Source organism: Labrus bergylta, chromosome 11 (assembly GCF_963930695.1).
Source record: "Labrus bergylta chromosome 11, fLabBer1.1, whole genome shotgun sequence".
Taxonomy (NCBI): Eukaryota; Metazoa; Chordata; class Actinopteri; order Labriformes; family Labridae; genus Labrus; species Labrus bergylta.
In genome coordinates this window covers 20,332,861-20,346,155 of record NC_089205.1, presented here as the reverse complement: position 1 = coordinate 20,346,155, position 13,295 = coordinate 20,332,861, and the positions used below count along the sequence as shown (strand labels likewise).

Sequence of the window (13,295 nt, the reverse complement as noted above, 5' to 3'; positions counted from 1 at the left end):
TCAGTGTGCAGAAAATCATATGTTGCTTACCTTTAGAAACCACGGTGATGTAAATGGCCCAGAGGGACGGTTCCCATGGGGACAGAAATATGATTAACAGGCCCTTTTATTTGTTTGTCCAACTAAGCACTTTCATCAAGTTAGCTCTCTCTAATGCATGATTAAACACTGTTGAGAGAAAACACACACCTGGTGCAGCAAACATCACTTTGCTTCCATTAAGTCTTCCCTTTCTGTGCTAATTTCGTTTCCATGCCACGCACCCCCCCCCCCCCCCTCCCCCCCCCGTCCCTTACTCTTTATTCATCAACCAGTCTTACATTTCCCTTTCTCTACCTTGTATCCACCCTCCCTCCCTCGCTCCCTCACCCTCCCTCATCCGACTTTCCAACATCTGCCTGACAACAAGGCAGTCTCTCTCTCTCTCTCTCTCTCTCTCTCTCTGTCTCTCTCTGTCTCTCTCTCTTTAAAAAAAAAAAGACCAGTAGCAGTGGTGGAAGATTAATGTGTGTAGGTGTACATTCATGTATATATCGAGGTAAGAGGTAAATAAGAGCAAAAAAGAGACAGACAAAAGAGAGAACCCTTCCTCACTGCTCACAGATTGGTGTTTGTGGATGATGAGCCGTCACACCGCAGATATAGAAGGGTTAGTTTTGAAGACAACGCCGATGGTGGCCTTTTGTCTGGCAGCCCCTCCACCGGCAAATCAAATCCTTTATGCATGCAGACAGTGAGACCGGTAAACAGACATTTGGCAAATTGCTTGTTCAATCATAATAACTGATAGATCGATACAACGTACCATGAAATTACATTTCATTTGAGGCAGGATAGGTTTCTGAAGGAGGAACAGAAGAGGCTGATTGCACTCATACAGACATCTTAAGTTATTGCCCAGCCCTTTAAGTGTCAAAATTTAATCCGACGGAAAAGATGCTGCCTCATAATTTCAAAGTGCATCCACCTTGTGTTTGTGTGTGTGTGTTTCTGATTACGTCAGCTAAAGCCTCCCTCGAGGGTAACCAGTCTCATATTTCCCATGAGCCTCATTGAGCCCTCAAATCCAGGCTGAGGCAATCAGCTTCCCAGCTGCTCGTGCAGATGCTGCCCCCTTCTGTCTCCTCTAAGGAATAACAACAACACAGCTCATTTGAATAATGGATAAATGTGGTGTGATTGATGAGTCTGTAAACACTGGTTACGGTCTGTTCTGCTTATCAATCAGAAGTAACAGCCGAACCTGTCTTTAAGATTGGTTAGCTCTGTCTACTAAAGTGATTGTCAAGTTCTCAACTGACTGAGCAGATTGATGATTTCATCAAATGTGAAGAAAAGTCAAACATGACTTCATAATGAGTGTTTGGGGTCTTGTATTTGTGTGTGTTTTATTGTCACGTAAACAAAAAAAGAGGTGACATTTTTTTGTATTTTTTGTGTGCCAGGTATGTCGGGAATACCAGCGGGGGAACTGCACACGTGGGGAGAACGACTGCCGTTTTGCCCACCCTTCAGACAGCACTATGATTGACACCAACGACAACACAGTCACTGTGTGTATGGACTACATCAAGGGCCGCTGCTCGAGGGAGAAGTGCAAGTACTTTCACCCTCCGGCTCACCTGCAGGCCAAGATCAAAGCGGCCCAGCACCAAGTCAACCAGGCTGCAGCCGCTGCAGCCATGGTAGGTATCTGAACACAGGTTATACAACACTGAGAAGGGCTAAGGGCTAAGATCATTTAGTCAACCAAAGCATCACCAGCTAGAGGAAATAAGAACATAATTATCGTGCAATGTTGTTCTTAAAAAAACACATTCTTATATGATAATAAAAGCCTTAACTTTTCCAGTTTTTGGATTCATTTGTAGTAATCATCTTCTACTCCACACTTTGACTCAATCTCCCAGCACACATTCTCGCAGTCTCGTCTGTTCCTGCCCTCCAAACAAAACACTGAGAAATGCAGAGTCGATGGTGTCCTTTATTAGACACAGGCTGTGGTGATCATGCCAGTTTGTAACTGAATCTACTGCTCCCTCCTCCTGCTCCTCCTTGTTTTGCTGCTTTCTTAGTTGTATATTCCATTTTCATTTACAGCTATAACAGGTTTTTTTTTTTTACTGAAAAAACAACTGTGAACCAATGTTTATATACACTGGAGTTTCTGCAATGCAGTGAAGATTTACATATAATGAGATAATAATTAGGTTTGGCTCTGCCTGCATGATTCTGCAAATGTCATTATGTAGCATTTATTAGAGAAAGCTAAATCAGACATACTTTAATATAGCTAAACCCGCATTCACATGCAACATCTGCTGGTTAATATTTGCCCTTTTAACTTTGTTTCTGACTTCCGGAAGTATTTTTCTTTAACCATTATGCAGCAAATCTTTACCTAAATAACAGCAGATTTTTTCGACTAGTAATGTGACACATTTTTCAGCTCTTAAAAAAAAGTGTTCTGGGACAGAAGTTGGATTGCGGTGTATTGTTTTGTTTGGATAACGGTAATAACAGTGACAGCGATAGAACAGACACCACAGAGTCCAAGTAAACCCGGGTTAGACAACATGATGTTCAAAGAATATATCTACTGTCTAATATATATTATATTTATAAACTGTGCTCCCCCTCTGTGCACTTCCTGTCAGCACATGTGTGTCCAATCAGACTTGACTGATGTGTTTCCTCCTCTCTAGATACTTACTTGTGTTGTACTCTCAGATGTACCACGCTGTGCATAAAAGCATCTGCTAAATTAATTTTGTAGAATTGTACTGCAACAAAACTCAAGATTTTCTTGATTTTGAATGAAACCAATCTGTAACTTGTTAAAGCCTCTTTCTGGACCACAACGACTTTGCACTCTTGAGTAATTAAACTTTTTTTTTTTTTTTTTTTTGGGGAAAAATAAATTACAATAAAAGCCATAATTCTCTCCTGTAACCCTACAATCTTTAATGTGCATGCTCTAGTCTTGTTATTGTTGTAAATTGCATTCCAATGATTTGTTTTTGTTTCATTTATTTGTTTTTTTGTTTGTTTGTTTTGTTTTTTTCTCACCAACCCACACTGCACTGCTGCCCCCATGATGCACCTCCGCTTGCTGGTTTATGTTAATACGCTTGAACCCCCATTGGCCCCATTGCCATCATGTGCTCGCTGCCTGCTAATTAAGACTCAGTCGGCTGTCAAATCACTGAAGCGACCCCTCGACGCAACCTTTGATCTGGTACTATGATCTTTACCTTTTAGCTTGGCATGTAGCTTATGATGTAGTCCATCTATTTCTGTAGCTCTTTCTTAAAGTAGATATTTAATGATCCGAACTGGGAAAAACACTGAGGGGTGATGAACTGACTAAAGCCACTAGTTTTATTAATTACCAAATTAGATTAAATTAGATTAAACACCAGATTTAAACTTCAAAATAAGAGACATCTTACAAAGAATTGATGAAAAACTCATTTTAAACTTCAGTAACTAAGGAATTTCAATGAAAGAATATCTATATACTATACGTCTACTTTCAATGGTCAGTTCATCACCTTAAGTGAATCTTAAAAGAAGGTTGCATGACAATTTAATATTTTATAGTATGCTAGTCTCTGCATGATGTTTTCACTTCTCATATTGCATGTGTAACTGTACAAAAGGTGTCTTAACATGGCTTAGAGTGTATTATTGTCATGGAGCTGGCAGTGCAGCTTGCCCTTACATCCTTTCTTTTGATGGTCCAACAATGAATACAATATTTATACCATAGTTCTCTTTAATAATTTGTATCATGCCTTAGCCTACAAACTCAGTGTTTAATATACTGTATTATTCAGGGTCATTTAATAACGCTCTTTAAAGTGTGTTGAGGATTGTTTTTGTTGTTTCAGTTATTCAGTTAGTGCCCCTGTGTCTTGTTGTAACAGACAGTTATGTAGTCCACTACCTGCTTGTTGATGATGACTGTTTGAAAATAAATATGTCATCTTCTAACGAAACTCTTTCTTCTCTCTGTCCTAAATGTCACTGCCACCGTCCTCTTGATGTCCCACTCTCCTATCCCCTTTACTTTGGTGTTGTCCCCTCATCAGGGGCTCCCTCCTGTTTTGCCTCCTTTACCAAAGAGACCTGCACTTGAAAAAGCCAACGGTGCCACCACTATGTTCAACGCTGGTGTATTCCAGTACCAACAGGCCCTGGCCAACATGCAGTTTCAGCAGCAGGCAGCCTTCATACCATCAGGTAAGGCCTGAGCCTTTTCACTTTGACACGTTTGTGGCAGTTATCCCATTTCTATTGACTGTCAGATCACATGCTGTTTCTCAGAAAAGCAGTTATAGCTGAATAATGGTGTGAGTTAATTGTTGGGGAAAATGTTTTTGAAAAAATAACAGGAATCTTATTGCACATTTATGTTCAGCATGGGTGAAAGTTAGCTGTCAGAAGCGAGGTTGACCCCCAGGGGGAACTTGCCTCGCACCAAGAGCATAAAATCATAAACCACAAAAGACATAAATACCATACAGGACATGCATTGCAAACATGAAACACATTTTTTGAATACATCATTAAGCATCACATGGGGGCTATGAATTGCTATTCATTAAAAATAACTCATAAAACCCTTGTAAAACAAGCCGATAACAGAGCAACAAACACAGAGCTCTCATGTGTTTCCTCCACAGAGCAGCATTACAATCGCTATTACAGTTATTCTCCCAATATTGCCATATTTACTGTAGGCTAACTAATCAAATTCTCAATAAAAAATAAGAAAAAAGTGAAAGAAGCAATTTTATTAATATAAATTTTAGTAATGGCTTTATTAAGGTAATACAAGATTAATGGACACTGACTAAATGTATTTTCTATTTTGGCTTCGTTAAAGTTGAAATGTAACATTTCAGATAATCAAAACTTTTTTTGCTTTGCTCTTTTAAAGGATGAATTATACCTAAACATCTTCAAGCCATTTCTTAGCTCAAACAGCCTGACAGACAACATTGGGGGCATACAATGCTCGTCAAGCTTATTAACATGAGCAAAGTGAAACTCGTTCATACAGATGGTTAATAAATATTTTCTCATCTTTTCGTTTCTGTCATTTGGGTTTTGCCTTGACACTGAGATGACACAGTCCAGAAAGATTTCATTTATTAATTCAAACTTCAAAAAACAGGAGGACTTAACAGAGAAAGTGAAAACTAATGTGGGTTGGTTTCCCTCCCTTTTCAGTGGAAATTAATTTAAGTACAGTATGTGTGCATATACAGTTTTCACACACACACACACAAACCCACACAGCTAATATCAGCTGCAGTCCGCTGGCCACTCCATAGACATCTTACACTGTGTCCCATATTCTGTTCTGACAGCCTAAGAATAGCCTGCCATCGATTCCCATCTGTGATATATTCGGTTACTCCGATCCTCATACATCCCACAGCATCACACTGTCAGGTCACTGCTACACAGTTTAAGGACCCTGAGAGCAGGTCATTAGAAACTACTAAGGTGCAACCAGCTGTGGACAGGAAATGGGGACCACTGGTAGTGTTTAATCTGCTGTTCCATTTGATAGACTGTGATAGCACAAGGGTAAACTGAGGCTGGAAAGGCAGGAGGTTAAAGCTCTCCACAGATGAGCTTTATTCCTCGTGCATTTGCTTCCTTTGTGTGGTTGTGCTAAAGTGTCATAAATACACAATCTGTTTATACCTGGGTCTGACTTTATAACACTTGTAATGTATTTTCTTGATTTCTTCCCCTCCCTATTCACTCCACTCCCTGTTGCAATGCATGATGGGCAGGCTCGATATTGTGCATGACACCTGCAACAAGTGTTGGTAGGTGCCAGCTTTCCTTACTGAATATCTTTGAGCACATGGCATTTAAACCCCACCTGACCCTGCTCCTGTTTACCTCCATCCAAAGCCCCCTAACTCCAAGAGTACCTTATTTTACTGTCTGATTTTACATGCTACATAAACATGAGGAGTTATTCATGGAAGTGGATGTAATGGTAGTTTGACAGTGTAGCATTATTTTTAGTAGAAATGGAAGTGCTTTTATGATTTTATTCTTTTTTTTTTAGGCAAATCTAAAGCTTAAATTCTTCCAATTTACCAATTTACAACCTTGAATGAATTTCTCTGATGTTTCCTTTTTCCTGCACAGCATGTTTTTTTGCTATTCTTAGCTACAATGTGTTAAGTGTAAAAGTTTAAATATATATTAAAAAAAAATGTATAACAAGCTGGAAACTGTTTTTTTTAATGTTTATCAGCATCCTATACACAGACGTAAAAATGAAGTGTGAACGTACAAAGCTTTTACTCTGCTGTGGTTCAACTGCTCGTTTGATCTTTCCCTCCAAGTTCCCATGATGCACGGTGCTACTCAAGCCACTGTGTCTGCAGCCACCACATCTGCCACAAGTGTTCCCTTTGCAACCGCAACAGCCAATCAGGTTTGCTCCTCTCCAGTCTCCTCTATCTCTCTCTGTCTTTTCACTCCTTGTATCTGCTTTGACTTTCAATAACCGATGGTTTATTTATTTATTTATTCAATCGTGATTCACGTGCCTCTTCATCAAAAATGCATGAATGCTCCACAAGGCTTATCACAAGGCCACAAGGCTCTCGGAACATCTGATGCTGTGTTCATTTAGAATAAAAATGCTTTTCTTAGTGAGGTGAAAAACATTTAAACTGATGTGTCTCCTTTATATTTATCATTCCATATGCCCCTCCCTCTTTTTCTCTCCTTTTTTCTCTCAATCAGATTCCTATAATATCTGCAGACCATCTGACTAGTCACAAGTATGTGACCCAGATGTAGGAGTCTCGATCCGAACAGTATGTACCTCACCGCTTTAATACATCTTTCACACTCTATTAGGACCAACACTTACTTACTAAGTTAATGTTCAGCTTGGAAGCTCTCATGTGAAGGGTTTTCAACAACACTTAAACCCTCTTCATTCAAGGGAAAGGGAACTTACAAAGGAAAAGTGTGAAGTTACAGGAAATACACACTACACAGCAGAATGAGAAGGTATGTCACACAGGCAGACACAGGGGTAAACACATAAAAGCTTAAAGTCTTTAAGAAACATGACTACAACACCAACAGAGATCCATTTACTTTGTGATTGCCAATTTTACTCCACCAATGTGGATGTGTTTTCAGTCTAACACCATTAATCAACAAGAGCATAAAAAATCTGGAAATATTTACAGCAAGTTCTATTATATCTAAACAACTTACTCATTTTTATTTTATGTTTTTGATAGAATTTATATGACAACCGTATGAAATCATAAAAAGTTACAATTATGTTTCATCAAAAGTTTACAACTTAATAAATGTGACATCAGAAATACATTCATTTCTTTATTGGGCCAGCCAATATTCCTCATAAATCACGCTGAGTTCTGCACATTTTCATGATATTTCACTGATGATGTTGAATGCAATGAACTAAGTACTGCACTGATTACCTGGGAGGCAGGCGGTGAGGCAGTCAATGCTAGAATAGAGGAATATGCCTGTTGCTCATGCCTCTTCCTATCTTACAAACATATTTCAAAAGAGATAGAATCATTTTCTTACTTCAGTTTTTCTTAAAGAAACATTTTAGTTGCCTAAGTGCAGAAGAGCTTATTTGCCATAATCACAATCTGTCTCCAATTTGACCATACCATATTGTCATTGTAAAGATATTGGAAGCGTCCAGTAGTAATACAATTACAGCCTAACTAGTCTGGCTGTGGAGTTGAAGATTGACCATGTTACAAAACTAGAGTCAGATTTCAGTGTAAATAATTTTTGTCCCAGCTGTCAAACGCTTCTCTCACACCTTATTCACCGTGTTTTACCTTCCAGATGGAACTGCAGCGTGCTGACGTTGAGTCTAAGATTAGCGATCACCCTTCGCGTCTTGAACATCGGGGGCATAAAACGGAGAACCAAATCTGAAGTGGTTTGGAATAAATCTGCATGTTAACATAGGAGGCACAGTTTGTTAGGATTGTTTTTCATCATGCACACTCTTACATAACAACAGTAATGAACATCATTCGCATCAAAGACTGCCTTTCACTCTGTAGAGGCAACTTACCTTTATTCACCGGACACACTTTGAATGTCAACATGAGGCAAATGTGCGGAGCAGTCATCAAAAAAAAAAAAAAAAAAAGCGACTGGATTGGTACGTCCATTGATCAGGAATCATGACTTTGTGTTTCTTCATTGGTTGTCATCTTTGACCTAAATATGTTCATTTGTTTACACAAAGGTGCACCTTGTATGTCATTTGAGGAAGAAGAAACAGATAATCTGACTGAATCACATATTAATGCACAATTTTGTTTCTTATTTCATTTTGTTCAACCAGTGATAATAAGGGACTTATAGTACGGTACACTCAGAGGCCCAAATAGCTACTGAATGTCTGCTAGTTGTCTTTCAACCTTTGTAGCCTACCTAAGCACACGTCTTTCACCCTGCAGGTGTACCTGTGAAGTGCCATAAATCTCAAAACACACGAAACATATTGAAGCAGTGTAACAAATAATCAACAATACCCTTTAAAAATGTCTTACTTTCTCTCTTGGACAGCATGAAGTGTCTACTTGACCTGTCACTCCCATAGCAAAACTGCTAATTGGAAACCCAAGATTGTCTCATTTAGATAAGTGTTTTACTGAATGAATAGTTTTTCCCTCCCCAGCAGGTTAGATATAGATCTCTGGGTGTTCAAAATGTGTATCGTCTCTAAAAGTCAGATGTTGTATGTGGGGTCTAGGCCTAAGAGATTGACCAAAGACTCCCCTAAGAATGACCATGTTACGATGAATAGCTTCAAAACAACAGGGCTATAAGTTGGTATTCAAACTGCTGTGAGACACAAGTCGAAATCAAAGGTGCAACTGGTGTGATTTTTTTTTTTTTTTTTTTCATTTTGTATGGTTGTTCATATTTTCAAGCAGGTTGTCAAATGTAGATCTAGTGTTTGAGTGTGTATATATAGTCGGACATATTTAAGAATATTTCTTTAATACCAGAGAACTGTTTCAGATAGTCAGCCAAAGTCTTATTGTGTCATTGTCACTAGATATCGTGGGTAGACTAGGGGGGAAGAAAAATGTTTTTAAAGAAAATGTATGGGTTGCAGCCCCAAAAGAAAGATGGTGTTTAAGAGTAGATCTCTAGAACTCTTTGTTTTTCGTCGTGTTCTGGGTGTGCTTCTGGCATATTTTCAATCTGTGGATAGTACAGGGAAGGTGGCGAGAATAAAAACGATTGTATTACTCATCCAAAGCCTTAGAATGTACCATCGGGTCAGCACAATGCAACATGCCATTTTGAACCATCCAGTTGCCTAATCCACGCCATATTAACACACACACACACACACACACTCTCACACACACACACACACACACACACACACACACACACTCTCTCACACACACACACACACACACACACACACACACACACACACACACACACACACACACACACACACACACACACACACACACACAGAGCACTATGTATACGTCACTTTTTTGTCAGTGTTTTCTTAACTGTCTTGTAGGTTTTCCTTAGATTAGGAGTGTTTCACTTTTTTTTTGTTTGGATGACTTTTTGATATTTAGTTCTGACTTTTAGTTTTGCATATTATATTTATCTTTCTAAAAAAGAATATAAGATAAAAGTGTGTCTTTATGTGTGTTCCTCATGCACAGTTTCCTGAAATTCCATGTGTTGTTGATTTGAGTATGATTATGATTGTAAACTCAATATTTTCTACGTTATGCATATTGTTGAACTGTATGCATACTGTTCATTTCTCTAGTTCTCTTTTGTGTTCTTTGAACAAAGATGTTTTATATGAGTATAACAGTGATGAAATAACAGAACAGAGAGGCTAAGTTGTCACTGTGGCAACCGTTGCCGATAACCGAGTAATATTTTAATGATTGTAAGGTTTGTAACTAGTCATATAAGAAAAAAAAAGACTATTATTATGAAAAATCTAGTTCTTAGATGTTTAGAGTAAAGATGTTATTTTCTACTGTATCCATTTCAAATAGTAACTATTGTTTTAAGATTTTTACTCTCCCTGGAAATTGGGCCATGTTGGAAAACAAGCTGCATATTTGATCACTTTTTCGGGAGCGTTGCTGACGGGGTCAGGTGAACGAGGTGAGTAGGGGAACCGAGTGTGCACACTCATCTCTTACTCAGCCATCTGCAAAAACACAAAAGGGTCGGGTGGGGAATCTGGAGGTGATAAAGGTGATAAAGGTTGACTTTTTTGCACTTCTGTACATAGTCAAAAAAGAGAGAATCATGTATATTGAGATCTTATTTTGAATAAAAAAAAAATAACGTCTATAACAACAAGGAATTTTGCTAGGATAACAAAAAAAAAAATCTTATGAAAGGCTGAACAAAATTGCTTGCATCAAAAAGGGCACTGAGTTCTCACTCTCCGACCCCTTTCAGAAAAGGCCAAGTGTTGCTCTTCTTTTTCGTCAGCAGCTTGTAGTTTGCCAGGTAACCTTCCGGAAGGAGGCATTCACTGACCTCCAGCGTGAGGGCCTAGCTGGGTTTGTCTGGTCCCCATTACCTGCCTGTACCAACAGGTCTGTGTGTCATGGCCACGCCCTCCCAGGCCCAACCAATCACAACACGTCCTGTCTCTTTACTTTACTCAAAGAGGAATGCATGTTAGAGGAAATACATATACCATTTAATAAAAAGAATCACCACAGTAATACTGAATAAGAAAACATGTTACAATGAAAGATGTATTTACAGTATACAATATTCTATCAATGTAATGGAATAAAATATATATAAAAAATACAAAAATAGAATAGTGGTTTATTAAAAAAAAAAAAAAAAGATATCTGAAAATATACTCACTAAAGTTTTACCACTTGGGGAGTTAAAATACATGCAACACAAACACCATAGCTATAAGTATGTTCTTTATTTTTATGTAAGCTGTGCTTCTAGTAGATGAATCTGACCGAACAGGAATATATTTCAACATCAGGCAGAATTTTGAAAATCCTTTCAGACTGAAATACAGTTTTGTGGTTTGGTCATAGAGTCATTAGTTTGAAGTATCGTCCTGAATGTCTTAGTCATCTCTCATCTCCTACAAGCAAGCATGCTTACGTTGAAGATATAATGTAAACGGAGCTTTTTTTTTTTTTCATTTGTTGTTTGTTTTCTCTGCTTGTAGTGCTGATATGATGTATTCTGTCTTCTGCTGCAGTTTGTTTCTGCTTGTTTTATTGCTGCAGGCCCCCTGAAAAAGATGTGTCATGCTTGCATGCCGACCACCTCTTCTGAAAAGCATCTGTAGAGACAAACCCCTCTGAATGTAGATGTCTAAAGCCATAAAATATAATCTCATTAGGATGAAATGTGTTGACAGGAAACAGAAATGAAACAGAGGTGGGGAACTTTACCATGTGAAGCTGGTAGGAATGTGTTTGCTGAGGTTTTGTTAACTACAACATCATGTTGTAATTAAAGTCATGAATGTGGCTAATATAACCTGTAGTATTCTGTGCCAACTTGAGTGGATGTGTTTGGTTAAGGAAGAAAAAGTCCTTGACACATTTGTTCATGGGGCCTGCATTGCTATATTTGATTCTTGCTGTTATGAATAAAAAATGTAATAAAAAAATTACAATGAAACTGAAGTAAAGCGACACATTATTTCATGAATATTACAGGACTGCTGAGAATGTCTTAGAGGTGCAGCTGGCAGAGGGTTATCTTAGCTTAATCTGGCTAAGTCATTGTGCTAACCTTTAAAATATCACCCAGTAATAACCAGAATATATTGTGTATATGATTTGTGCTAAAAGGTGTAAAAATGAGAAACAATCACTTTTAGTTTGGCACCAGTCTTAGTAAAGCCCTATTCAGACTGTTTCAAGGGTCTATATTTACGAACCCAAACAAAAACCCAATTAATATGAGGAACCCAAACATCACAATAACCCAGGCAACATGATAGCACAGGCAGCACAGGAACTCAGCTACATCAATTCAAATAAATCAATCAGGTCAACTGAGAGTGAAAAAATATTGACCCGTGTCCTGACTCAAATTTTGATGAATAAATGTTCTTCATTAAAACCTTATTTCAGCTATCTCTGCGCATGATGCATCAATTTGTCCAGCCCACTGGAGCTTTTAATTAGGAGAAAAGATTTTAATTGAGATAGTGAAATCTGGCTCATTTCTTTGAAACAGCGTTTACTGATAGAGTGATAAAACGTGAATGTGACTTCATTTAGACGCAGTTTTTAGAGAAGCAAATTAAATCAGTGGGGTGAAACATGCCTTGAAACACTGAAGGAGAAACAGTTCTTGTCCTTATTTTACTGTTCAAAACTTCACGAAATGTAAGTCCCTGTTTTCCCTTTTGGCTTACACTGACGCAGGTGTTTTCACTTAATGTGGCTGATTAGACCTTAAGTGTAGCCTGTGCATGTCCCCACAGTCCTGACAACATGCCTAATTAGCCAAATTAATTGAAAACACCTGTGCAGGTTTGCTAGGTCTGCTTAGTGTGATGTTTTCTCACAGAAAGCAGACTTAGGTATGCTGCTTTTTTTTTTTTTTTCCTTTCCAGAAAGTGATTCACAGTACAACCACTAGATGGAACCATTTTCTTTGTCTGACGGGACCAAGCTGTATAGGAATTTACAAACACCTGTTCATCTATCGAATGAGTTATATGTATAATGATATTTGGTTATGAATTCTTCAGTTACAGAACTATTTTAATTGGCTGAGGTGATTGTCCAGCCACAATGTGATCCAATAACAAAGCAGAGAGAGTTTAATGAAGCTGACATATTGTTGGAAATGAACCTCTGAAACTTGGATGCTGTGGGAGCTATTGGAGGGGTTGCCAACCCACTGCTGTAGTCTTTGTAGAAATGTTGAGTAAGCCAGAATTAACAGGAAGCCGCTGGCCCATTATCCTTAATGCGCTGTTTCCTTACTCAACGATTTCTACATCACAGTATCTTCCAAAAGGGGGAAAAAACACTAAATTACCTTGAATTTCAGAAGACATATAGGGCTGACTGGTTTTGTTCCAGTGTTTTTTTTTTTTTTTTTCATTTTGAATCCCTCTCTTTCTCTTTACCTCCCCTTCATTCTTTTATCAGCCTTTTGTCTTTCTTTTCCTTCTTTCTTCCTCCTTTCTGTCCACAGGCGTTTGCGACAGACTGGGTCGTGTT

At 38.4% G+C, this 13,295-nt stretch overlaps 1 protein-coding gene across 8 annotated transcripts in view; it reads left to right on the top strand.

Moving 5' to 3' along the window:
* LOC109985772 (muscleblind-like protein 1) overlaps positions 1 to 11,733 on the top strand; it is a 66,755-nt gene extending 55,022 nt beyond the window's left edge. For 4 of the 8 annotated variants that reach the window (XM_020636170.3, XM_065960073.1, XM_065960074.1 and 1 more), the window contains 7 exons: positions 1,446 to 1,685; positions 3,185 to 3,238; positions 4,095 to 4,245; positions 5,814 to 5,849; positions 6,381 to 6,472; positions 6,787 to 6,860; positions 7,891 to 11,733. In XM_020636170.3, the coding sequence (XP_020491826.2) occupies positions 1,446 to 1,685; positions 3,185 to 3,238; positions 4,095 to 4,245; positions 5,814 to 5,849; positions 6,381 to 6,472; positions 6,787 to 6,843 (630 nt within the window). In that variant the 3' untranslated portion in view covers positions 6,844 to 6,860; positions 7,891 to 11,733. The remainder of the gene's footprint in view (positions 1 to 1,445; positions 1,686 to 3,184; positions 3,239 to 4,094; positions 4,246 to 5,813; positions 5,850 to 6,380; positions 6,473 to 6,786; positions 6,861 to 7,890) is intronic. The other 4 variants (XM_065960079.1, XM_065960077.1, XM_065960076.1 and 1 more) reach the window with 3 other exon arrangements.
* The last annotated feature ends 1,562 nt before the right edge of the window (positions 11,734 to 13,295 follow it).